The 24,324-nt window shown below is 54.3% G+C and overlaps 1 protein-coding gene across 6 annotated transcripts in view; it reads right to left on the bottom strand.

Annotated features, from left to right (window-relative positions):
* Positions 1-15,294, bottom strand: part of IQSEC1 (IQ motif and Sec7 domain ArfGEF 1) — a 330,441-nt gene extending 315,147 nt beyond the window's left edge. For 3 of the 6 annotated variants that reach the window (XR_016394773.1, XM_022562625.2, XM_089919796.1), the window contains exon 1: positions 14,950-15,294. Coding sequence is in view for 5 of the 6 variants with exons in the window: in XM_022562625.2 (XP_022418333.2) it covers positions 14,950-15,215 (266 nt within the window). In the remaining variant the exon portion in view is untranslated. The remainder of the gene's footprint in view (positions 1-14,949) is intronic. The other 3 variants (XM_089919797.1, XM_089919799.1, XM_089919798.1) reach the window with 2 other exon arrangements.
* Between the last annotated feature and the right edge of the window lie 9,030 nt (positions 15,295-24,324).

Here is a 24,324-nt window from a genome sequence, read left to right as displayed (position 1 = left end):
CACCCACCATCCCCTGAGGGTCAGGGTCCAGGGGACTTGGCCATCCCTCCACCTCTGTATCTCACACCGTGTGAAGTAACTGGCCCTCATCTGTTGAGCGATTAAAGTCAGCAAGTATCGCAACACTAGGGTCCTGGGGGGACCCACCTCCACCCCCACTGGCTCCAACGCTGAGGCCTCGGGCTCCCAGAGATGTGGTCCAACATCTTCAAATCACAGCCGCAAAACCACGCTCTTCGTAACCTTAGGACTGACTAAGAGGGATCAAAAGTCAATACAGTTGGCCTTTGAACAACACAAGTTAGAACTGCGCAAGTCCACTTACAGGCAGATTTTTTTCCTATAGTAAATACTACAATACTACACAATCCATGGTTGGTTGAATCCATGGATGTACAACTGCAGATATGGAGGGCTGACTTAACTTAAGACACAGGTTTTCAACTGCACGGAGGGTCGGCATCCCCAACCCCCACATTGTGCAAGGGTCAGCTATACATTAACATGGACTTAAGCACGTGGTTTTATTCTCTCATGTAAGAGTCTAGAGGTGGGTAGTCCAGCCTGTATTGGGCAGTTCCCCCCAGGTTGTCAGGGGCCCAGCCTTCTTCCAGCTCACTGTCCTGCCATCCCTACAGTGCAGCCATTGTCCTCACAATCCAAAATGGCTGCCTGAGCCCCAGCCATCACATTCTCATTCCAGCCAACAGGAAGGAGGAGCAACAGGCAAAGGACCCACCTCTTCCTTTTAAAGACACTTCCTGGAAGCTGCACACCACACTTCTGCTTACCTCTTATTGGCCAGAGCAGTCACATGGCCATATCTAACAAGCAGGGAGGCTGGGGAAGGCAGTCTTTATTCTGGTTGGCATCGTGGCCAGATTAAAACACAAAAACGCACCAAAAACGCTAAATGCTAAAACGCTTTAATGCTAAAGAGAAAGGGAAAGTAGATATTGGGAGGCAGTTACTTGGACCATACATCCTCCCCACCTAGGTCAGGGATCACCCCCTTTCCACCTCCAAGACCCCTTTTACTATCTTCCCCATAACCTGCTAAGTAATTATGACTGAGAACTCCTGCAGAGTGAGCTCTCCTCCCCCTCACCCATGCTGTGCTGACCCGCTCTGTCCCATGAGGAGGGCTGTGTCGCCATTCTTATGCCCACTTGCAGGTGAGGAAACCCGCCCAGCCTGCTAGGATGGGGCCAGAACCCAAACCCAGACCCGGGTGCTCCCAGCTCAGCAATTTTTATTAATCAAACTGCCCTTGGCAAGTTGGGGCATGAGAGGTCCACAGCCCTTGACCTCCCCGTGGGATGGAGCTAGCTGCCTGAGAAACACCTGCCCTGGAGGTGTCTCAACTGTGGAAAGTGCCCCAGTATGCCGTGCAGGACTGACTACACCAAAGCTGGCCTTTCACAGACAGAAAGCCAAGCTCTGCCTGTGGTATGGCCGGACTGGGCTGAGCCCGCAGGCCCTGGAGGCCCAGACCCTGGCCGGGGTCCTTCTCATTAAACCAGGGGCTCAGGGCGTCCCAACTGGGTGCACAGAGAGGCCCCCACCAGCTTGCAGGCAGGGGAGGGTACAGTCTGCTTCAATCAAATGAAAGCAAAAGAGAGCCGTTCAGGGAGAAAAACTGTGAGCTCTGGCTGAAGCTGTCACCTCGAGCGACATCAAAAGCCAACCCCTCCCTAGAGGGACATGGCAGGATCAGGATGTGGAGCCCCTGAGGGCAGCGCGAGGGGGGTGCGCACTCACCCGGGGCTCACTGTACCGCCCCCCCGACAACCGCCCTCGCCCCCTGCACGGGGCAGGGGGAGGCCGAGGGGCATCTGCTTCCCTGCACCCCTACCCTCCCAACCCCACACACGTCCGCACGTAAGGAGGCTCGTAAATGTTTGCTGAACGGGACCTGAAGTGAAGCTCAGTGGAGACAAAAGACCCACCTCTGCAGGTAAACAGCCCAGGCAGAGGCAAACAGAAGCCGCCCTTCCCACCCCCTGGTCTCCTCCCACTGAGGGGACGGGACTTTTGGCATCTGGTGAATGAAAATCTGGGAAAATGGTGATGAATCAGCTCCCCCCCACTCCACAAGCCACCCTCACCCTCAGGGACCAAAGTCAGCAGGTTTCTTAATAAGAAGCCCATGCCCCATGGATGCCGGTCCTACGCGGCCACTGTCCTCTCCTCCTGGCCTGGGGCTTTCAGGTTTCTGGGGGACGAAAGAGAAGGGGCTGACTGAGTCCTACCCATGGGGAAGGGGCCTTTGCATGCCTTGTCCAGACCACTGCTAGCAGGACCACCCCCGCCAGAGGCCACGGAAACATGGGGGAGGCCAGCTCCCATCACCACCACAGCCCAGCCATGGGCAGAGCCGCAGAGCTCAGCCAGCCATGTCTCAGGACCACAGACACAGAGCAGAACATAAAGAACACAGGTTTGGGAGTCACCCAGGCCCGGTCATGTCCGGCCCTGCCACTTACTAGCTGTGCAACCCCCAGCAAGGCACATCACCACTCTGAGCCTCACTTTCCTCATCTGTAAAGTGGGGCCACACAGCGAGCACACAGCAGGTGCTCAGTAAACGCCTACTTCAGCCCATCTCACAGTGGAGACCCCCGTACCAGGAAAGTAACTGCCTCAAGAAGAAAAGCAGTGAAAAGCCGGCTGCAGGTAAAGACACCGGCCACTAGACTTCGATGAGTCTTCCCTGCCCGAAAGGAGTGTGGGCGCACATCCGCACAATAACCGTATCTGTATATATTTATTAATCACGTGCAGGCACAACTGCACGAATGTCATTCGTGTCGCAAAAGAATCCAAGAAAGGACAGTGGAGGCTGAACTTAAGGATCAATGGAAACAGAAGTCCCCACATTTTTCCCTGCACCTCAAAGGATGGTATCATTTGCCCCCAGGGGTGCACACACTCCATTTCGCAGACCCTGGACTTGCGCACGTGACAACAGTGGGCTGATCTTAAACATCTCGTCTTTAATATAAGCAGTTTGCATCCTAACGGAAGCGTGATCTGGCGCTGCCTGCCGGATGGAGCCTAGAGGCAAGCACCCCAGCAGGGCACAGTCAAAGTAAGTCAGATGGGAGGCCCCAGGGGGCCCAGGGCTACAACACAGATCAAAGAAAAGGCTCAAAACCACAGAAAGTTCCAAGATGGGAGCCGGTCCCTACCGGACACGTGGGGTTTCTAGAGGCAGGAATGGAGGCGTGGGAAGGGTGTCTAAGGCAGAGCGACCAGCATGACCAAAGGCACGGAGTGTGAAAACTGCACAGTGCCACCGGCCGCCCCACCCGGGGCAGGTTTCTGAGCAAGAAGGAGCCTTCAGGGAAACGCCGCGTCTGTGCCAAGATGCCCCGGGAAGGGGAGAAACAGAGAGAAGGGAGGAGGGACATGCATCTCTGGCAAGCAGGGGCTCCGCGCGCTCCAACCCCATCCCCCCCACCGTGCACGAGCCACTAGCCATGTGATGGCTCTGCCCCCGCAGGCAGGAGCTAGTCTGTGGGATCCCCCAACCCCTCGGAACAGCTTCCGCCCACGCAGGAGTGACGCCGCTCCGAGCACCCAAGATGCCGGGGGAGGGGGCGGGAATGAGGGCGCCGCGTTCTTAATTACTGCAGTTATCAAAAACGCATTAGCGGCGATGATTTCCTCCAGACCCCCGTTCCCTTCCCCGGATGATCTGGCTGCTTCGCCATATGGCAGGAGTTAAAAATACAGCTCAGAGTGAGGGGGCTGCAGACGGAGCGGGCAGGCTACCTGAGCAGTGGGGTGCGGATCGGGTCAGGCGGGGCCTGGGAAGCACCCTCAGCCGAGATGCCCAGCTCCTGGTGGCCTGTGGCAGGACAGCGCCCTTCAGACACACAGCACCGCAGAGGGAGACCCACCAGGGGCAGGACAGGCTGTCACCCGCCACGCAGGGACAGGAGCAACCCTTCAGCAGCCTTAAGAGGTGGAAGTGACAGCACAAGGCCTGGGCACCCCGAAGGGGGGGCGTGAAGATGGCTGCAAATCCTTGCTTCTCCTCCCACTGAGGGTGCAGTCCAAGCCCCTCCCCTGGAACCTGGCCTTCGGATCTGCTTGACCAACAGCATGTGGCAGAAGTGACCTTGTGGTACTCCCAAGGTCAAGCCATGAGAAGCCTCACATCTCCCACCAGGCCTTGGAACACTGGTTCTGGGATCCCTGAGCCCTGTGCTTGAGATGCCATGTGCAGATACTCTGGTTCACAGGGCCAGCCTTCCAGGTGTCTCCACAAGTTCCCTGATACGTGAGTTAAGGTGTTTTGGACCCTCCAGACTAGTCCATCCACTATGTGAATACCACTGAGTAACTTCCACTAATAACACAGGGAACAGAAAACCCAACCAGCCAAGCCCTGCCAACCCCTGCCCTACAGAATCCGAGCTATAATAACAGGGGGCTTGTTTTAAGCCTCTAGATTTTAGAATAATTTGTTACTTGGCCACAGATAACTAGAACATTCATTCATTCACTCATTCACTCATTCATTCATGCAACACATATTCATTAAAACCTACCCTGAGACAGGGCCCCCTACAAAAACAGCAGAGACAAATAATTCATTCTCCCTGTCCCCAGGGGAGCTTCTGGGCTGGTTCCTCAGAGCCCACCCAGTTTGTCTGGGTCCACACCCACGTTCCCATCTCCCAGTTTGGCAGCTTCCTCTCCCAGGCCCGTCACTTCTGGGCTCACTGCCAACACTCCCCTGTCCAGTGCCGGCCCCTGCCTTCATTCTCTCTGCGTGAGGAGAGATACACGGGACGGTCTGCCTCTCCAACAGGTTTTATTTTACTCTAAAAGGTCCCCTAGATACTAAAAGAAACAAGAGAATGAAAATGGTGCACTAAATATCTATCACAAAGGAAGGTAGTAAGGGAGACGTAGAGGAGGAAAAAAAGACAGAAAACATACAGAAAACAATAAAGTTGGGACTTTCCTAGTGGTGCGGTGGTTAAGAATCCGCCTGCCAGTGCAGGGGACACAGGTTCAAGCCCTGGTCCGGGAATATCCCACATGCCACGGAGCAACTAAGCCCGTGCGCCACAACTACTGAAGCCCACGCGCCACAACTACTGAAGCCCATACACCTAGAGCCCGTGCTCCGCAACAAGAGAAGCCACCGCAATGGGAAGCCTGCATACCGCAACAAAGAGTAGCCCCCACTCGCCACAACTAGAGAAAGCCCACGCGCAGCAACGAAGACCCAACGCAGTCAAAAATAAATAAGTAAGAATAAATTTATTTTAAAAAATAGGAAAAAGAAAATAATAAAGTTGCAGGTGCAAATCCTACCTTATCAACAATTATATTAAATGTATGTAGGTTAAACACTAATCAAAAGGCAGAGACTAGCAAAATGGATTTTAAAAAAACATGTAATCCAACCACATGGTGTCTACAAGAGACTCACTTTAGATTTAAGACACAAATAGGTTGAAACTAAAAGGATGGAAAAAGATATTCCATGCAAACAGTAACCAAAAGAGAACTAGAGTGGCTATACTCCTACCAGACAAAGTAGACTTTATGACAAAAAGCTACTAAAGACAAGGAAGGATACCTTATTACAATAAAAGGGCCAATCCATCAAGAAGACATAATAATTGTAAACATATATGTACCAAACAACAGAACCCCAAAATACACAAAGCAAAAACTGACAGAAATGGAGAAACAGACAATTCAACAATAACAGTTGGAGACGTCAATACCCCACTTTCAATAATGGTAGAACAACTAGGCAGAAGATCAACAAGGCAACAGAAAATATGAACAACACTGTAAACCAACTAGATCTAACAGACACCTGCAGAACACTCCACCCAACAGCAGCAGAACACGCGTTCTTCGCAAGTGCATGCAACATTCTCCAGGACAGACCATATCTTAGACCTTACAGCAAGGCTCAATACATTAAAAAGGAACATATCACAGAAAGCATGTTCTCTGAAAACAATGGACTGGAATTTAAAGGGTCCCCTAAAATGTCTAGATGACAGCTCTCATGGGGATGTGCTTGGCTTATCATCGCCCAAACCATGACTTTCCCCCCTCCTTACCTCCTTACCTGGCTCACAACAGGTGCCGGGGAGGATGCAGGTCAGCCTCTGGGAGGGAGCTGAATGGGGTGGTCAGGGTGACCCCCAACATCCCTTTCAGGTGGAGGATTTTTACACACCTGGAAGTTTGAGGACTGCTGAGCCGGGGGACAGTAAAGCCTCTAAGAAGTCTCGACAGAGCTGTGCATAGGCAATGGGTTGCCAGGGTAGGGTGGGGGGACGCTCCAGAAGCCTCTGCTTTGCTGTAGGGAGCCCTCGTTCTATTTTAATAGCATTAAGTCCCCACAACTTTAATACACGTGAAGAGGCTGTAGCTGAGGGCTAAAGGGATTGTGATGGCACATCTTACAAAGGGTTGGATTCAAAATCAGCTACATTAGATGTGCAGAAGGTGGGTGGATAATAGAGAAACAAATGCCAAAACCCAAGTCATCTGATTCTAAATCCCATGACTTTTCTCTAACATCAAATTTCTTCTCGTCTTAGAAAGAGGGAACAACAGTGATTAAAGTTAGCAAGAATGAGGAGTACTCTGCATGGACACATATTAAGGATTTAATGCTCACAACCCCTCTCGGAGGAAGGTGATGCTTTATAACCCCATTTTATAGGTGAGGCACAGCCAGGACATGGCAGAGGGAGTGGCCTGACCCCAAGTGCATGTCCTGACTATTGCTCTGTCCACATACTACATGGGTACCCCGACCAGGAGCTGTCTATAACCCCAAGCCACCCCCCACTCACTCACCAGTCCAAGAAACACTGCAGAGACAAAGGCCAACACCTGGATCCTTTCCTTCTGCTAAAGCAACGATCTCTCCCTCCCATCTGGACAGGCAGTTGTTGGGGGTAAGACAGGACGGGGCTCATTCCTTCCATCCAAAACCCACGTGCTCCTGCTTGCCCCCAGCACCCCCGCGTCCTGCAGCGTCTCCTGCAGCCCCTGCCCGCTGGTCCCCGCCTCCCCCCAGAGCCAGGTGTCCCGCCCACACCTAAGTGCCTCCCCTGAGCAGCACCCTCCAGGGACTCCTGTCCCCTCCCAATGTCCCTCGGGGCCTCCCCAGCCTGCTGGCCTTGCCCAGCCCCACCTGTGGGTCCCCTCTCCCTCCTCTCCTTTGCTGTCCCCTCGGTCACTCTGCTGCAGACACGCCAGCCTCCTCGCTGTGAATGGACCACGCCAGGCACACTCCCTGCTCAGGCAACCCCAAAGGGAGACCCATTCGCTACTGTCCCCACCAGAGACACTGACGTCAGAGCCCCAAGAGGTTCCTTCCATGTGCCAAGGGAAGCAGGAAGAGCTGGGCCTCCAGACCAGGGCCCCAGGCGGGGTCTTACCCCTGGCTGACCACACGGGCCACCTGCCCGTTGATGTTCAACTTCAGGCTGTCAGGGACCCCCTCAGTCTGCCCCCAAATCTCATCCACACATGTGCTCAGTCCTGTAAGGGTCCCTGGAGGCTGCCCTGGTACCACTGCACAAGGGCTGAGGACTTGTCACTCAAGCACTGAGGCCATCCGGGAGGACAGTGGGGTTTCATGGGCACCTCATGCCAGCCTTGCCCCACTGGACACTTCACAGGCACGACCTACCTTGACAGCCCCGCCAGATCTGCCACCCAGGACACCCTCCGTGGAAGCCCCGCCTTCTGGCTGCAGTGAGCCCTATTCCCTGCGGTTCAGAGGCAAGGGCCAGGCCCAGGAGCCTTGAGGCTCCACAATGTCTGACACTCTACGTGCTGAGAAAACAGGCCATTGAAACCAACAAGATGGGGGGGCAGAGCCGGGAGAGGGGCACAAACACCAGTCCTCCCATTCAACCAAGCGCCCAGTGTGCCCTGAGGGACTCACATGCACAGAAAGGCCTGGGGTTGCCTCACCAGCAGACCAGCAAACGCACACATGTTTGGGGTGGGGAAATGGGCCAATTCAAAGTGAACTGCCCGACTGGCTGGTGCCTGACAGCTTAGGAGTCCCTCCCCTGCACGTGTCACCTCCTGCCCACCACTACCACCCCGCTGGCGGGGGCCACCGCCATCATTTTTGCCAAAAGGGGACTCAGGCTCCTGGTGGTAAAATAACTTCCCCAAGGTGACCACAGTGAGGGAGAGGCCAAACCCAACATACAAAGGGAAAAGCCAGGGCTGTCCCTGGGTAGGCAGTGGTGCTGGGGGCAATTTTGGTTCCTGGAACCAAAAGCCTGGGTGAGCTGACCACGCACGTCCTGAAACGGCCCCAAGCGTCTCTCCAAACACGGACACCACGCAGGAATAGCTGTGGAGCCACAGTGCAGACAGACCTGGGTGCAAATCCGCCTCTGTCGCTGGGTAACCGTGGGCAACTGCTTACCCTCTCTGAGCCTCAGTGTGCACATCTGCAAAATGGGATGGCGGCAGTGCACGCATGTCACAGGGTTGGGGCATCAGCAGAGATCCCAAGGAGAAGGTGGTCGGCACGCGGCACCAGGAACGGCTTGGTCATTTCCGTGTTTAACTATAATTGAAGCGCCCTAAGTTTAGGTGCCCAGAGCACAGGATTTCTGTCCTGTTCCTTTGTGAATCCTGTCTCCTCCAAGGAAAGCTGAGCATTTCACATCGAGCCTCAAACAGAGCACAGCTTGGTTTGGGGGTGAGCCAGGTTTGTTCACCACCTCACCCCCCCCAACCCCACAAGGCTGAAGTCTGGGTTCTGAGCAAGCGCCCTGGGCTGTCCATGCCCGTCTGGGCCTCGTGTGGCCCACCGTCCCCGCTCCCAGGCCTGGCAAAACCACCGACAGCACCTCCCTACCTGAAACACGCCATGCGCCCCCTCCCCGCCTTGGTGCTCCCACGTGTGCGGTTCCCACGCCCTCCCGGATGGCCAGGCACGTAATAAACAAATACTGCACAACCTTCACTATAGCATCTGGGGGGTGTTCTGCCTGGTACAGTTCTTTCAACTTTTCCATAGGTTTGAAAATGTTCATAAGAAAATGCTAGGGAAAAACAATCCTTAAGGGTGCTGTCAATACCCTATTCCTCCCCCGAGCCAGCGTTCACCGCGTCCTGCAGTGCCAGGCACCCCGCAATCCCTCCACCTGGACCTCCTGGAACAGGGCCACCTCCCCATCTTACATGGGCACTGGCCTCTGGGCACCCGGGGCAAAGCCTGCCTTACTTGGACGGGCCTTCTGCTGGGAGGGGGCTGAGGCTGACGGGGTCCTGCAGACCCAAGCAGGGCTTAGCTGCTCGGGTGTCATCACGGAGGGTGCCCACGAGGCTGGGGGAGGCATTTGAAAAACTCCGGGCTGCAGCTCCCTACTCAATAAAAGATAAGCGCTTAGCATTTGTCATAACTGGTCTGGCATCTCCCGCCAACAGGTCAGGCCCCTGGAGGGGCAGGATTCAGATGCCAAAGGCCTCGCCGCCTCGGGATTCCCAGCCAGGCCGTCACTCTGTGAAGCTTGGTTCGCAGTCGGGGCGATTTCCACTGCAGCCTGGCCTGCGTCTACATGGGGCAGGGGGTGGTAAATTGGAGGCCCCCTGAATTTCCAGGCCACGGGCACGGCCCCGGGCTGCCTCGTGGCCTCGTCTGTAGCTGCTGCTCCATTTCAATGAGGTCCATTTATGCCCCTCCTTCCAGTTCCTGCCCAGCGCCCGGCCGGTCGGCTCGTTTTTTCTGCTGCTCTGTGGCAATTACACGGATGACACCCTGACAAGCTCAGAACAGTGCCCTCCCCAAGTTGGGCAAAGCATGGCTCTTTCTTACAGAAACAGAAAGCCAAGAACAAAAAATGAGATCAGCTGTCAAAATAATGTCATCGACAGAGGAGCTGACAAACAGCCACCCAGCTGACCAAAACTGCTGATGCCCCCAAACTCCCAAATCCGGGACTCTTCATCCCGGAGTCCACATGCTCACAGGGCACAGCCCTGAGGTCTCTGCAGGCACAGAGGCCCGAACCCGGACAGCGGAGGCGAAAACAGAGCAGGTCTCCACTTCACACACCGCGCTGCCCCATCTGTCTCAACCTGAGCTAAATAAAGATGCATCCCACGATTTAGCCTCCAGGTTGTAAAAGAGTCATCTGCCTAGGTTGTCAGATGGCTGGGAGAGAGCTTCAGGGAAGCAGCTCCTTGGCCTTCTGCGGACTCTACCATCTGCTGGAGAAAGAACGGCTTGCCCCGCTCCCTTGGACTTGAACACATTTCATCCAGCAGGGACCAGGCCCCGCCAATACGCTGCAGCCTGTTGCCAGCTGGGGGACGTCCTCCCCATCACTGGCTACTCAGCTCTATCTCAACTGGGAGAACAAGAGAATCATTGAACGAGAACGTGAACGCAGTATCTCCCTCTGCCACTCGCAGATCACAAAAGCCCGCTCAGCCTCTCTTGGTCCCCGCTCTCTGCTCCGAGGGGAAGAGGAAATGGAACAGAAGCGGCCAGGACCTCAGACCCTGTGGCCCAGGCCTGGGGCTCCGCGGCTGTTCTGAAGATGAGCGCGCTTTCAGAGGCTCCTGGCCAGGACCCGCCCCAGGACAGCAGCTCGTGTCCCTGGTCCGGCCACACCCTCATCACTGGCCACCCTCGAGCTTCCCCGCCAGCTGATGCACCCCCGTCATGGTTAATGTCAGCACAGACCAGAGGAGCGCTTGTTTGGAAAGTCAACAGAGACTGAATGCCACTGGAAACCTCCCCCAGAGTGAGTCACCAGCTTGGAGCTTCAGAAAAACGTCCTCTCCAGTGATGTGACAGCATTCAAGGGCTGGAGGGGACGAGAGCACGAGGGAGGCAGCTCCACAGGCCTCTCTAACCTCTTCGGGCCAATGTTTACTTCTGCCAGGAAACCCTGGAGGAGCAGAGGCTGGGAGGGAGCGCCTCTTTCCATCCTGGTCCCCTCCACACGGCAACCTCAGGTGATGCCGAGGACCCGGCCTCGGTGACAAGGGCCCACGAGGCAGGACAAGGACCACACGTGCTGGGCTTCCTCCAGCACTGGAGGCTGGGAGTCCCGCAGGATCCCGGGAGGTCTGATCACTGGGCAGCACGTAGGGCAGGTGGGAGACGGGTGAGAACAGAGGGCCTGGAACCAGACACCCGAGCCCCAGTCCCGGCTCCACTACTGGCCAGGTGAGAGGGCTGGAGCCGGTCGTAGGACCTCTCTGAGATTCAGTCTCCACATCCGTAAAATGGGAGAGGCAACCGTTCCTGCCGCGTGGGAGGGCTGGGACCATGAAATGAGCTGGTAAATGCAAAGACCTGGAGCAGTGCCGGGCACACGGGGCGCCCTCACGGATGGAGCCGGGACGCACGCACCTGCCTCCTGTGCATCTGGCTCTGGGTGCTCACTGGTACCAGCTGTATCAGCCCAAGCTGACTTTCTAATGGAAAACACAGGGGCCCTGATCAACCGCCTGTGCCTTCAGCCACTCAGCAACACCTGCTGAGCGCCTATCATGCGCCCGAATCTCTACAGGGACGGGAGGGGGCAGTTCCAGAAACATCATTAGAACGTAGCTAACTGAACACTGGATGTGAGTTCTGATGTCAGAAGAGAAACAGTTCAATACCCAGTGTAACCAAAGGCATCCTATTTCTTTCCTTGTTATAACCCTGTTTTCCCCAGAGCTGAGAAACTCATGATGACATCCTTCAGCTGTGGTCAAAAGAGGACTTCCTGAGAAAGGGTTTAAAGGTCTCTGGGCTTAAAGGTTTCCCCCACGCCCAGGAACCCTCCTGAGGACTGCCTGGAGGAGGTGGTACAGAGACTGCTGCAGTCCCAATGTGAGCCTGTCCCATGGCATCTATCTGTACATGCCCCAGCAGGACACTGTGCCTGCCGGGCATGCAGGGGCACCCTGTCCAGTGGCCAGGGGCTCCTGACTCAGGCTGGAGCAGCAGGAGGCTGTTTAGGAAAGGGGAAGCCAGGCCTGGCCTAGCCTGCATGCTCGCCAGACCCTCACCCACAGGGGCCCCTGTCTGCAGGTGGGGCGGGCCTGGGAGATGGTGGGCGCACCAGCACTGAGGAAAGTGGAGCGGAGCGCCCCAGCAGGAAGTAATCCCAATGGTGCCGGCTCCAGCTCGAACTGCCTGTCACCTTGGGACACCCACACACAGAGGTTCTAGTCTCAACTGCAGGAGGCCAACCCCCGCCCCAGCCCAGCTTCTGGGCCATCTCCTCCAGGCTGTCACGCCCCCAACTCCACATCCTCTGCGTGGACGCTGGGCCCCCAGAGGTCTCACCCAGCTTCTCAGGGAGTGCACTCGCCTCCTACCTGTGCTCAATTGGCCCCCGCCCCCAAATGAGAACCTGCCTGACAAGGGAAGAATGTGCATTAAGCACCTACTGTGTACTGTTTCCTCCACTCCCGTTATCTTCACTTAATCCTCAGAAAGAGCATGGGAGACAGCTATGCTCATCCCCATTTCCGTGCATTAGACGCCCTGAGGCTAAGAGAGGTGACTTGTCCCACAGCCTCCGGGGCCAGCGCAGAGCCAGCCCTGGGGCCCATCCACCTGCCCATGTCCCCTTCCCCATGCGGGGCTGTGTATTCCCTGCCTGGCTTCCCCACTCTCCCTTTTGGGTCTCTAGCACATCACTAATGGTTCCACATACAGTAGGCGCTTAATAAAAGCTGGTTGCTCTCAGGGGGTTAGTTACCCCATGCTCCTTAGGCATAAATCATTTTCTCCATGGATGGGCAGGGCCCCCCCAAATCCAGCTCACTCCCCTCACACTACTGGGGCCGGAAACCCACGGATGTGACCCACCGGCCCCATGCAGGGGCCCTGTGGAAGGCGGGTGGCTCCAGCAACCTCCCTGCCCAAAGACTGGGCAAAGACGTGGAGCAGGGACATTGGGCCTGGAGTGCTGTCTTGAGGGGGGACCCCCAGTTCTGTTCAATACACTGGAGCCTCCCAACCCCACTCCTCACTCCTCTCGTGTGGCCCCAAAGCCGCAGCACCTCCACTTCCAGGAGCTTGTTAGAAACACAGCCCGCCCCAGACCCACGGATCAGAATCTGCGTTTCAGCACGATCCCCAGGCACCTGTGTGCACATTCAAGTTTGAGAAGCTCCTGTCCACCTAGAACGTGGGCCAAGGCCTGTGTTGCCACCGTTTCTCTGGAAAGGGATACTATCATAGGCTCTGAAGCCAGGCTGACAGAGCTGGGGACTCAGGAAACAAGTCCTGTCTCAGCACCCCGAGCTCCCTCCAAGGCTGCCACCCAGACCAGCACTGGGGGAGTCCCCACACAGACCTCTCAGCATCTTCCCACCGATACCTGGTCACCAGAGGCGACTCTGAAGGCAAAGAAGGAATCCATCCCCAGGACGGTGCTGTGAGGCACCTGCCGACAGTGCGTGTCCCTGTTCCCTAGGAAAGCGGGGCGTGTGTCCCAGCCCTGGTGCGTTGCCTCCCCAAGCGAATGACGACTTCACTGGGCCCCTGGCTCTTCCTTAAGTCCTTGCCTGAGGGGTGAGGGCTCAGGCTCTGCAACTAGCACCAGATGACCGCTGAAGAGACCAAGTGACAAAGGGGTCTTGGAGACACCAGAGAGCCGGGGGCAGAGCTACGGAGGCGGGGGGGGCTGTTCTTTCTCTCAGTGCCGCCAGCTAGGCGCGATTCCATGCCTCCCTCCTCCCTTCCAGCATAAACAGAGTGCTGAAGTGTGCCAATGGCCTGCCACCACAGAGCCACCAGGCTCACCCACGCCCTGACCCCACCCTACAACGCTCCTCTTCCAGGGCCCCCCAGAGCCCAGAAGCACCGCCCAGAACCATGCAAGAAGCAGGGCGGTAGCCCTGCGCACACAGCCTGCACAGCCCGGCCTGGGGCAGGGGGGACACGGGGTCTCCGGTGACCAGAGGACCAGATAACCATACCTGGAGTCCTGGGAATCAGGAGCCCCTCCCCCGCAGGATTTTAGAGTCAGGGTTAACTCCTCCCCCATCACTTCTGCCCACCCCCAGCCTCCCCAGAAACGTGACCTGAAGCTGCGGACCACCACCACTCCACCCTCGCAACACACACACACACACACACACACACACACACACACACACACACACACACACACACACACACACACACACACACACACACACACACACACTCTCTCTCTCTCTCTCTCTCTCTCTCTCCTCTGCCTCGCCGAGATGGGCGCCAGGACTTCTGCGGAGCCGGGCCGCGCACGCGACTTCGGACCCCACGAGAGGCAAACGCGCGGCCAGGACGCTCTGTCCAGCGCGGCCGGGCAGTCCCGCCCCATCCCGTCCTCTGCTTAATCCTCGCTCCGACATAACCCCGGTAATCCCGGGGCGAGGCGGGCGGGGTATTAACCCGGAGACCGCGAAGGAAGAGACCGAGGAGTCCAGAGGGAGGAGGGCTCGGCGCGTCCCGGGCTGGAGGCAGCACAGAGTCCCTTCAGGAGGGGTGCGACCCGCAAGTGACCCAGGCCCGCTCGAGGGCGGGATCTGCGCCTGACGCGGCCCCTGCTCTCCGGGTCTAGAGTCTCCGAGTCAGGAGTTCTGGTCCAGCCACCCAAAGGCCCAGGGCTGCGCCGGGACGGCCCCCTGTGGCGAGGCCGACCCCACATCCAAGCTCCCGAGCTCCTGGGTCGCTGGAGCCCGAGTCCCAAGCCGGCCGGCCGCGGAGAGCCGGGCGGGCGGGAGCGCCGGGCAGCGCCCCGGAGCCCCTTTCCCTGGGAGCTCGGTCCCGCCGAGCCCGAGCCCCAGGTCGGGCCGCGACCCCGCCGGGGGTACCCCGGCTCCCCCCAGCCGACATCCTCCACGCCCGGCCCCGAGGGGAGCGGGGCCCCCCAAGAAGTTCGCGCGCCCCCGACACGCTCGCCGCCCCCGGTCCCCACTTACTTGTCGCGGCGGCCTCCGAGCTCCGGGATGGCGCCGAGCGGCTGCGGGCCGGGGCCGGGGTCGGGGCGGCGGGCGCACGCGGCCAGGTGCCGCCGGTGCCGCTCCAGCAGGCCGGCGTTCTCGCGGCTCAGCCGCGCCACTTGGCGCTCCAGCTCCTCGATGCGCCGCCGCCGCCGCGCCAGCAGCTCCTGCTGCGCCGCGACGATCCGGGTCAGCTCCTGCAGGTACTCGGCCGCCTGGCCGGGGGGCTCGGCGGCGCTAGCCATGGTACCCGCCTCAGGCGCGCGGGCGGCGGGGCGGCGGCGGCGCGGCCATGGCTGCGCGGCGGTGACGGCGGCTCCGCGCGGCGCGGCGCGGGGCTCGGCCCGGGGGGCGCGGCGCGCGGGGCCGACGCGGCCCCGCCTTGGCGCCCTGCTCCCGCCTCCGCCCGCGCCCGCCCCCGGCGCCTCCACGCCGCCCGCGGCCCCGCGGACGCGCCGGGCCGGACAGTGCGTGGAGCTGCGGCCGCCGCGGGCGTGCGAGGAGTTTGCAAAGTGCCGGCTGCAGCGCTAGGGGAGCGGGAGCCGGAACCTGGCGGCCGGCGCGGGAGGAGCGGGCGGGAGGGGCGGGCGGCGGCGGAGGGAGGGCGCCGCCTGCCGGCCCCGCGCCCCACGCCCCGCGCCCGCTCCTGCCGCCGGGGTGCGACTCGCGCCTCTGCATAGCCGCCTGGGCCGCTCAGATGTACAAATTTCACAAAGTAGGAATTCGGCCAAACAGACCTTCCTACTACGTATTGTCAGCCGACGACTGAGCTGTGAATAGGAAAATAAGGAACTCATAAACACTTTGACATTTTTTCTAAGTCTGATAAAACGCGCGGTTCATTTTGTTGTACAAACAAGACAAGTTTCCTAGACTGTTCCTTTCCTAGACTGTTCTAGGCGGTTGGCGGCACTGAGGCCTCCACGATGTGGATGTGGACCAGCCACCAAGGCCCAGGCAGGCACCTTCCACTCACACCCAGGGTCTGGTGTGATGGGCCTGCAGGCCAAAGACCCACTTCAAAAATGGCACGGAGACTTTAAGCAGTTTATTTTGCCCCTGAGCCTCAGGTTCCCCAGCAATAGTATTTTCTATTTCTTGACTTTTTAAAACCTTTATCATTTTCATAGTCTAAATTTCCTTAGGGCTAAACATTATTTTTCTATCTTCTTGAAGAGTTCGGTTATTTCCATAGTTTCCTGTTTTATAGCAAATGCATTTAAGGCTATAAATTTACCTCTGGGTAAAGCTTTAGCTACATCTCATAAGTTTCTAAAATATTATAATAAGTACATTTTGATGATACAGTGTCTCTTTGTTAAGGCTGGCATCACACTGGCTTTGATAAAACTTAGTATCCTATACCTATGTTTGTTGATACCCCTTTATCTCCAGGAGAGGATAAGCCCTGCATGGAGAGACCCTGGACCCTCCAGGGCCCTAAGGCCTCCTTGGGTGGCCGCTGGGCATGGCCTATGGAGAGGGAGAGAATGGCAGTGGGGCTATTTAGAGGTCCTCAAATTCACCAAGCACTTTCACTAGGCTACTTGTGATGTTCTAGAAATTAATATTATTTTTATAAATCCTGTTATTATTTTGTGAAGGGCACAATTATATTACATCCTGCTTGTGTGTGTCAACCGTGTTTATCATTTCAGTTTACACATTGAAAATACACGAAAATCTTTGCAATCCTGTTTTAATATTTCCTCATTTTATAAAGATAACAGGAGCCTTCCCAAAAGGGATATGGCCTCGGCTTCTCTTGACTTATTTGGGAGCCCTGACCCTGGGGTCACACATGGGGTCTCTGCGAGTTTGGGAATGAAGGAAATTCAGATCTAAATCCTGGGGCATGTGAGTGAAGATTGTGGGGGGAGAAGATGATTGGGGGGAGGAGTAGCTTCCCCTTCCCCCCACCCAACCCCATTTGCCTGTCCCCCACCCTCACCCTGCAACCCGCTTCCAGCAGTTCCGGGTTGAAGCTGACCTCACACTTCCATCTCCACGCTGCCTCTCCCCCAAGCCCCCAGATGCAGTGAGCTGATTGACACCACCCCCCGAATGAAAGACTAGACTCTGGACTCTCAGCCACCCAGATGTCCCTTACAGTCTCCCCACGTAAGCCCATGACATAAGAGCATTGATGGGCAAGGTGGCAGAAGTGGACAAGGAGGGGTAATGCAGGGTGCTTTAACACACCTGCAACACGAAGCAGTGAAAACACCTGCAGGCTGTCCAGTTCAGACACTGCCTCTCATCTTAATTCCCACAGGGTACAACAAAGGAGAACCGTGCAATGGACACTGTGGTGGCCAACCGGACCCCCATTTCAGGACGAGGCTCTCATCCCCCACCAGCCAGACATGTTGGCATCTAACGGCTCACAGCCACATCCCTCTTGGGAAATTGCCCTGTGCCCATGGAATCTGCCTCACCCAAGGTTATGTCCCCACTTCCCTGAGGCCGGACAGTGACTGGTCCATGCAGGGGTACAAGAGCTTGGTGCCCTGTCCAAACTTGGGCAACCATTCAGGGTCATCCCAGCTCCAGAGCCCCTGATAGGACCCTCTGAGGCCTCTGCTGGGATCAGACCCAGGCCAGCCCTCCCCCTGCCCAGCAGTGCTCCTTCACGCCCACGCTGTGCTGGTCCTGAGAGCTCCGCCAGCAAGCCTCCTGCACCAAACCTCCTTTCCCCTCCCCTCCCGACTGTGTCACCCACTACTTGGACCTTGTGATGATTTATGGGATTTCTATGCTGTTCAGCAACTCTAGTGAAAATCTCCGTGCTTTGTATGGAGAGAGATTTTAAACCTGAAAAACCAGTAATAGGCTTTTCCAATATTATCATTACATGAATACAAGGCCAAGGAGTTTACACTGCACTGCAGGAAAAAAGATGTAACTATGTACTCTAAAGAAAATAGAGGTAACAAAAATTTGGAGGAGGAGAGAGGGGAAGGGGAGGCATATTATGGCCATCTATTAATTTTTACTATTGTTATCCACATTCAGCTGCTCAGGAAGACCATCTATCTTTTTAATATCACCATTTGTTGAAGAATATTCATTTTTCTCCTTAAAAACCTTCCTCTGAGAGCTCTCTGACTCGCTGTTGTAATTTGGCTTGGCGCTTCCTTGGCCTGCTATGCAGCTGTCATTGGCGATTTCCTGGCATTACTCTTCTGGAATGGGTCCATGCTCTCTTGGATCTTATGTATTCTCTTTCTTGGATTCATTTTCTATTTTGCTGTGTACATCCTCTAGCAATTGTCCCAGAGATGGCCCGGGGGAAGGTCTTTGAGTCCTTGTGTGTCTGAAATGATTTATTTTGCCCTTACACTCAACTGACAGTTTTGCTGGGTATAGAATTCTAGGTTAAAAATCAATTTCCTCAGAACCTGGAAGGGTTTGCACCATTTTCCTCTATCATCTAGTGCTGCTGATACTAATCTAATTCTCTTTCCTTTGAGGAAGAGATTCTCTTGTGGGGGGGGAGGGGGACTGCATCCAGTCAGGACTTTTGGAAATATGGTGGGGAGCATTTTTGATCATCACAATGACTGGGGACAGTGTGGTATTCAATGGGCAGGGGCCTGGTATTTAATGCAGGGAAGTCCCATCTAACAAAAGCTGCCCCGCTCAAATTGCCAAAAGAAGAACAAAGTTGGAGGGCTCACACTACATGATTTCAAGACTTATTATAAAGCAGGAGTAATCAAAGCAAGTGGTCCTGGTGTAAAGTTACACAAAAAGGTCAATAGAATAGAGTGCAGAAATAGACCCACACGTACGTGGTCCATTGATTTTAACAAAGATGCCAAGGCAGCCTAATGGGGGAAAGGATAGTCTTTCAACAAATGTTGCTGGCACAATGTGAAAGAATGAAAACTCATACCTGTCGGCATGTACAAAAATTAACTTGGAATACAGTGTATACCTAAATGTGAGAGCTAAATATATAAAAACTTCTAGGGAAAAAAACCACAGGAGAAAATCTTAATGGCCTTGAGTTTGGCAAAGATTTCTTAAGTATGAAACCAAAAGCACGAACTCTCAAAGAAAAAAACATCAATAAACTGGACTTCATCGCAACAATAACAAAAAACCTTGCTCTTCAAATGTCACTGTTAAGAAAAAGATGCGCTTCCCTGGTGGCGCAGTGGTTGAGAGTCGCCTGCCGATGCGGGGGACACAGTTTCGTGCCCCAGTCCAGGAAGATCCCACATGCCGCGGAGCGGCTGGGCCCGTGAGCCATGGCCGCTAAGCCTGTGCGTCTGGAGCCTGTGCTCCGCAACGGGAGAGGCCACAACAGTGAGAGGCCCGTGTACCGCAAAAAAAAAAAAAAAAGAAAGAAAAAGAAAAGACAAGCCACAGTATGGGAGCAAATATTTGCAATATGTGCATTCAACAAAGAACTTGTGTATAGACTATATAAAGAACTCTTATGACTTAATAATAACAAGACAAACAACCCAATTAAAAATGGGCAAAAGACTTGAACAGACATTTTACCAAAGAAGATATATAAATGGCAAATAAGCACACAAAAAGATGCTCAACATCATTAGTCATTAGGGAAATGCAAGTCAAAATCACAATGATTTACACATGAAACCAAAATCGTAAGGAACAAAAGAAAAACGAGATAAACTGGACACTGTTGAAACGAAAAATTTGTGTGCTTCAAAGGACATCAATCAAGAAACTGAAATGACAACCCTCAGGAGAAAATTTTTCTGAATCATACATTTGATGAGATCCTTGTTTCTAGAATACATAAAGAACTTTTACAACTCAATAATTAAAAATGACAACCCAATGTAAAATGGGCAAAGGATCTGAATAGACATTTCTCAAAAAAATATAATAAGTACATGAAAAGATGCTTGACACCATTAGTGATCAGGGAAATACAAATCAAAACCAAAATGAGATACCACTTTACACCCACTAGGTTAGCTAAAAATACAGAAAATAATAAGTGTTGGCAAGGATGTAGAGAAATGGGACACTCATACATTGCTGGTGGGAATCTAAAGTGGTGCAGCTGCTTTGGAAAAGAGTCTGGCAGTACCTCAAACATTTAAGCATTTATACCATATGACCCAGAAATTCCAGCCCTAGGTATATAGCCAAGAGAATTGAAAACATACAGCCTCACAAAAACTTGTACACAGATGTCGTAAGAGCATTATTTATAAGAGCTAACAAGAGGAAACAACCCAATGTCCATCAGTTGATCAGTAGATAGATACAATGTGGTCTATGCACGCAATGAATATTCTTCGGTAATAAAAAAGAATAAAATGCTGACACCTGCCACAACATGGATGAAACCTGAAAACATGCTAAGCGGAATACGTCAGTCACAAAAGACCACATATTGTAGGATTCCATTTACATGAGATGTCCAGAATAGGCAAATCTATAGAGACAGAAAGTAGATTAGTGGTAGCCTAGGGCCGGGGGGTGGGTGAGTAGTAGGTAGGTGAAGATCTCTTTGTGGGGTAATGAAAATGTTCTGAAATTGATTGTAAAACACTGTGAATGTACTGAAAATCATTGAATCGTACACTTTTAAAGGGAGAATCGTGTAGTATGTTAATTATATCTCACTGAAGCTATTCAAAGAAAGAAAATACACACACCATATCTGCTAGAATGGCTTCAATTAAGGAGTCTGACCATTCTTCCCATGTCTCCACTGGGGCTCATCTGAAGCGGGTAGGAGGCGAGGAGTTGGGTAACCAGCTTCTTCAGGCTAAGTGAGCATGCAGCCCGCCCAGGAACTCCTGACTGGCTGGGGCCCCCACGTAACTGCCGAGGAAGCCTTGCCTGCCTCACCTCAGTGCTCCTGTTAACTTCTAGCTAGAAATTGTCATCTTACACTGTGAGTGTGAGGCCTGTTCTTTCTTGATTAGCAAGTGCTGGAGGGGTGTTGAAGACCCATCAGCAGGTGGCCAAGTGCTTCTCCTTCCTACAATCAGGATTGAAGGGAAATGGCCCTCTCTGCCCTGCCACCCCATGATGTTTAATGCTCTTTGGCCCACATCTCCTCAAACAGCCTTGGGGACTTTGTCTCAGGTGTACCAGGGCCCCAGATGTGTTGTCCTAACGTCCCAGCCTCTGCCTTTTCATCTGTAAAATGGGGATAAGAACATCCGCTGATGTTGGAGGCTGTGGAATTCAACATCCCTCTGAGGGGCTGCAGTTATTATCACTCCGCGGTCTCTGTAGGAACGGGGATGGGGGGCTCTAACAGTCCTCCTCATGGGAGGAGCATGCCCAGTGGGGGTCACCGCATCCAACCTTCCCCTTTTACAGACGGGGCGCCTGCGACCCTGAGACAAGGCCGCCCCTTTAGCCGCTGGAGCAGAGCTTCGGCAGCCAGGAGCCTGTCAGGGGCCCAGGAATATGTTTGAGACGGGGTAGAGGAGGGAGGAAAAAGACACACTGACACGTCAGAATGAATAAATGTTTAATTAAATGTCCACAGAACAGAACATCAGTCAACTAGTCAATTGCATCTTGACTCAGCGCCATATAGTTATATATAAATTCTATTTAATGAGGCATGTGGGTGCTTTTTAATCTGTCTGCCGTGACACGGTGTGGATGTGCCCACAAAGGTCCTAGCAGAAGGCTTAAAATAGCCCTGCCAGGAAAAGGAGGGGGTTGCCAAAGAGCCCTCATTCGTTCATTCATTCATTCTTTCTTTCTTTCAGCAAGCACTGAGTCTGCGGGGCCAGCAGAGGCCAAGTGAGGGGCCCTGATTCTCCCTCTGGGATCCTGTCCTGAACTTGATTCTCCATCCGTCCCCCCAGGCTCAGAGGGAGCAGGGCAGGCCTGACGTCACAATTCACCCTGTTAGCCGCAGGGCAGGATAAGCACCCAGACCTCCCGCTGGGCCTCTGCGGGGAGGGGGCAGGCCCGCATCCCCCTGGACCCTCTCCCGGCTCCCCATGAATGTTTACACAGCTGACCCTGGCCTCCCCCTTCCAGAAGTCTGCACGGAAGCCCATTACAGATTCGTGGGGCACTGGCTGCATCTATGATTAGGAGAACAGGGTTGTTCTAATTTTAACATCACTCCCTACTACCTCAACCGCCTCCCCTCCCTGTCATTCCTGTGAGGGAGGTTTTCACCTCCCTGGAGCGCGACGCAGCCCCAGCTCTCTTGTCTGTTACTTGGGATGAGTCATCTTTTGGAGAATTCTCCATGACGTGGGTGGCTTGAACCACTTGTTCCGGGGTCCCTGACAGACACTTCCCCCATTAAGCTAAAACGCCGACCCATTTAGCACCTGGAGCAGGATGGAAGCTGGAGGCCACGGCCCTGTTAACCATGACCCTGAGAATGAAATCCAGCTACCTCCCCAGGTCGGCCAAGCCCCGCCTGCTTGCTGACTCATCTCCCCCAACTTCCCCCCTCCAGCCTAGGATTGCCAGATACAGTAGAGGTTCCCAGTTAAACTGGAATTTCAAATAAACAACAAACGATTTTTTTTAATATAAGTATATCCCAGGCACCATTTGGGACATACTTATACTAAAAAAATCCTCTGCTGTTTACCTGAAATTCTAATTGCAGACATTTAACTGGGTGCCCTATTATTTTTATTTGCTAAAACCTGGCCACCCTTCTCCAGCCACATTGCCCCCGTGCTGTTCCACAGTCAGACCAAAAGCACTCCCACCTCAGGGCCTTTGCATACGCTGTTCCTTTGGCCTGGCATGCTCCTCCTGCCCCATCTTTCTTGATTCCTTGGCTCTGAGATCTCAGCTCAAATCTCACTGCAGAAGAGTCTTCCCCGACCACCAAACTGATTCAGGGTCCCCCCCACCACGCCATCATCCTCTCTCCTACCATCTGGCTTCTCATGGCACTTAGCACTATCTCCGCAACCGGGTTATCTATTTATACTTTTTCCATGTCCCCCACTACAGTGCCAACTCCATGAGAGAAGCCGAGCCTGCCAGGCAGAAGGCCAGGCACATGCATGTCTATTGGATATGGCTGAATATTTACAAACGCCCCTGCAGGAGAGGTTTCACACTGCCCACAGTGCAACTGAGGAAGTTGAGGATCGGAGCAGTGGACTACCCATCCTTGGTCTCTGGCTGGCCCTTTATATGCCAAGAACTCTTCCCAGTACTTTCCATTAATTAACTCATTTAATCTCACATCAGCCCAAATGATGGAAGCACCATCATTGCCTCCATTTCCCAGGTAAGGAAACTGAGGCACAGAGAGGTTCATCAACTAGCTCACGGTCACACAGCACATGAGAAGCAGAGTCAGAATTTGAACCCAGGCCTCCTGGCTCCAGAGCCTGCACATAGAAAACAGTGGCCTGGTCCAGCCCTTAACTTCACTTGCTTAAGTGTTTACAACAGACCTGCAGAAACCCTGCCCCAGACACATAACCTCAACATTCTCCTGACCTCTGCTACACACTTCCCTGCTACTGCCACTGCCCGCCCAGCACACACACACACACACACACACACACACACACACACACACACAACTCCTTGTCCTCTCCCTGGTCATCTTTGCAAGCGCTGTTCACCCTTCTTGGGAACCCTTCCCTCTTTCTCTTGTCCACCAGAAAAAGCTGTTACTATTCCACCAAGATGCCTGAGCAAGTGTCCCCTCTTCCAGGCAGCCCTCCCTGACCATCCCCTCCCCTACACTTGGCTAGGCCTCCTCCGAGCTCCCTCAGGACTGCTCCCGCTCTGGCCCTGGTCTAAGCCTGGGCTGTCTCCGCATGGGACATGAGGTCCGGGAGTGCAGGGAGGGGTCGGAAGCCTCCTGGGGCTCTGCAGCCAGTGCAGGCTGGGCTTAGAGGGTGAGTGAAGTTCAGGATTGCGAGGACCATCCCTCCCATCAGCAGGGAACCTCAACTGCTTTTGTCATTTCTGTCCTCAGCAGGACTTTGGTCCCCATCCCTGGCTGTGCCAGGCCGACTGGAGTGGACTCCCCTGGGACAGAGATGGCCACAGTCAGGGCGGCTGGTTCAGGGAGGGGCTTCCAGAAATTAAATCCCCGTTGGGATTTTGGCTCAACAACTCTTACAACCCACCCAGAGAAAAGCACATAATGCCATTTGCAGCAACATGGGTGGATCTAGAAATCATACTGAGTGAAGTAAGTCAGATGGAGAAAGACAGATATCATATGATGTCACTTCTGTGGAATCTAAAAAAAATGAGACAAACGAACTTACTTACAAAACAGAAACAGACTCACAGGGTTAGAAAGCAAACTTGTGGTTACCAAAGGGGGAGTATGGGGAGGGAGGGATAAATTAGGAGGTTGGGATCAGCATACACACACTACTATATATA

The sequence above is a fragment of the Delphinapterus leucas genome, chromosome 10 (genome assembly GCF_059928025.1).
Source record: "Delphinapterus leucas isolate spDelLeu-1000000601 "Yukka" chromosome 10, BTC_Dleu_Yukka2, whole genome shotgun sequence".
Lineage (NCBI taxonomy): Eukaryota > Metazoa > Chordata > Mammalia > Artiodactyla > Monodontidae > Delphinapterus > Delphinapterus leucas.
Note: the sequence above shows the minus strand (reverse complement) of the source record. Positions and strands in the feature narration are given on the sequence as shown.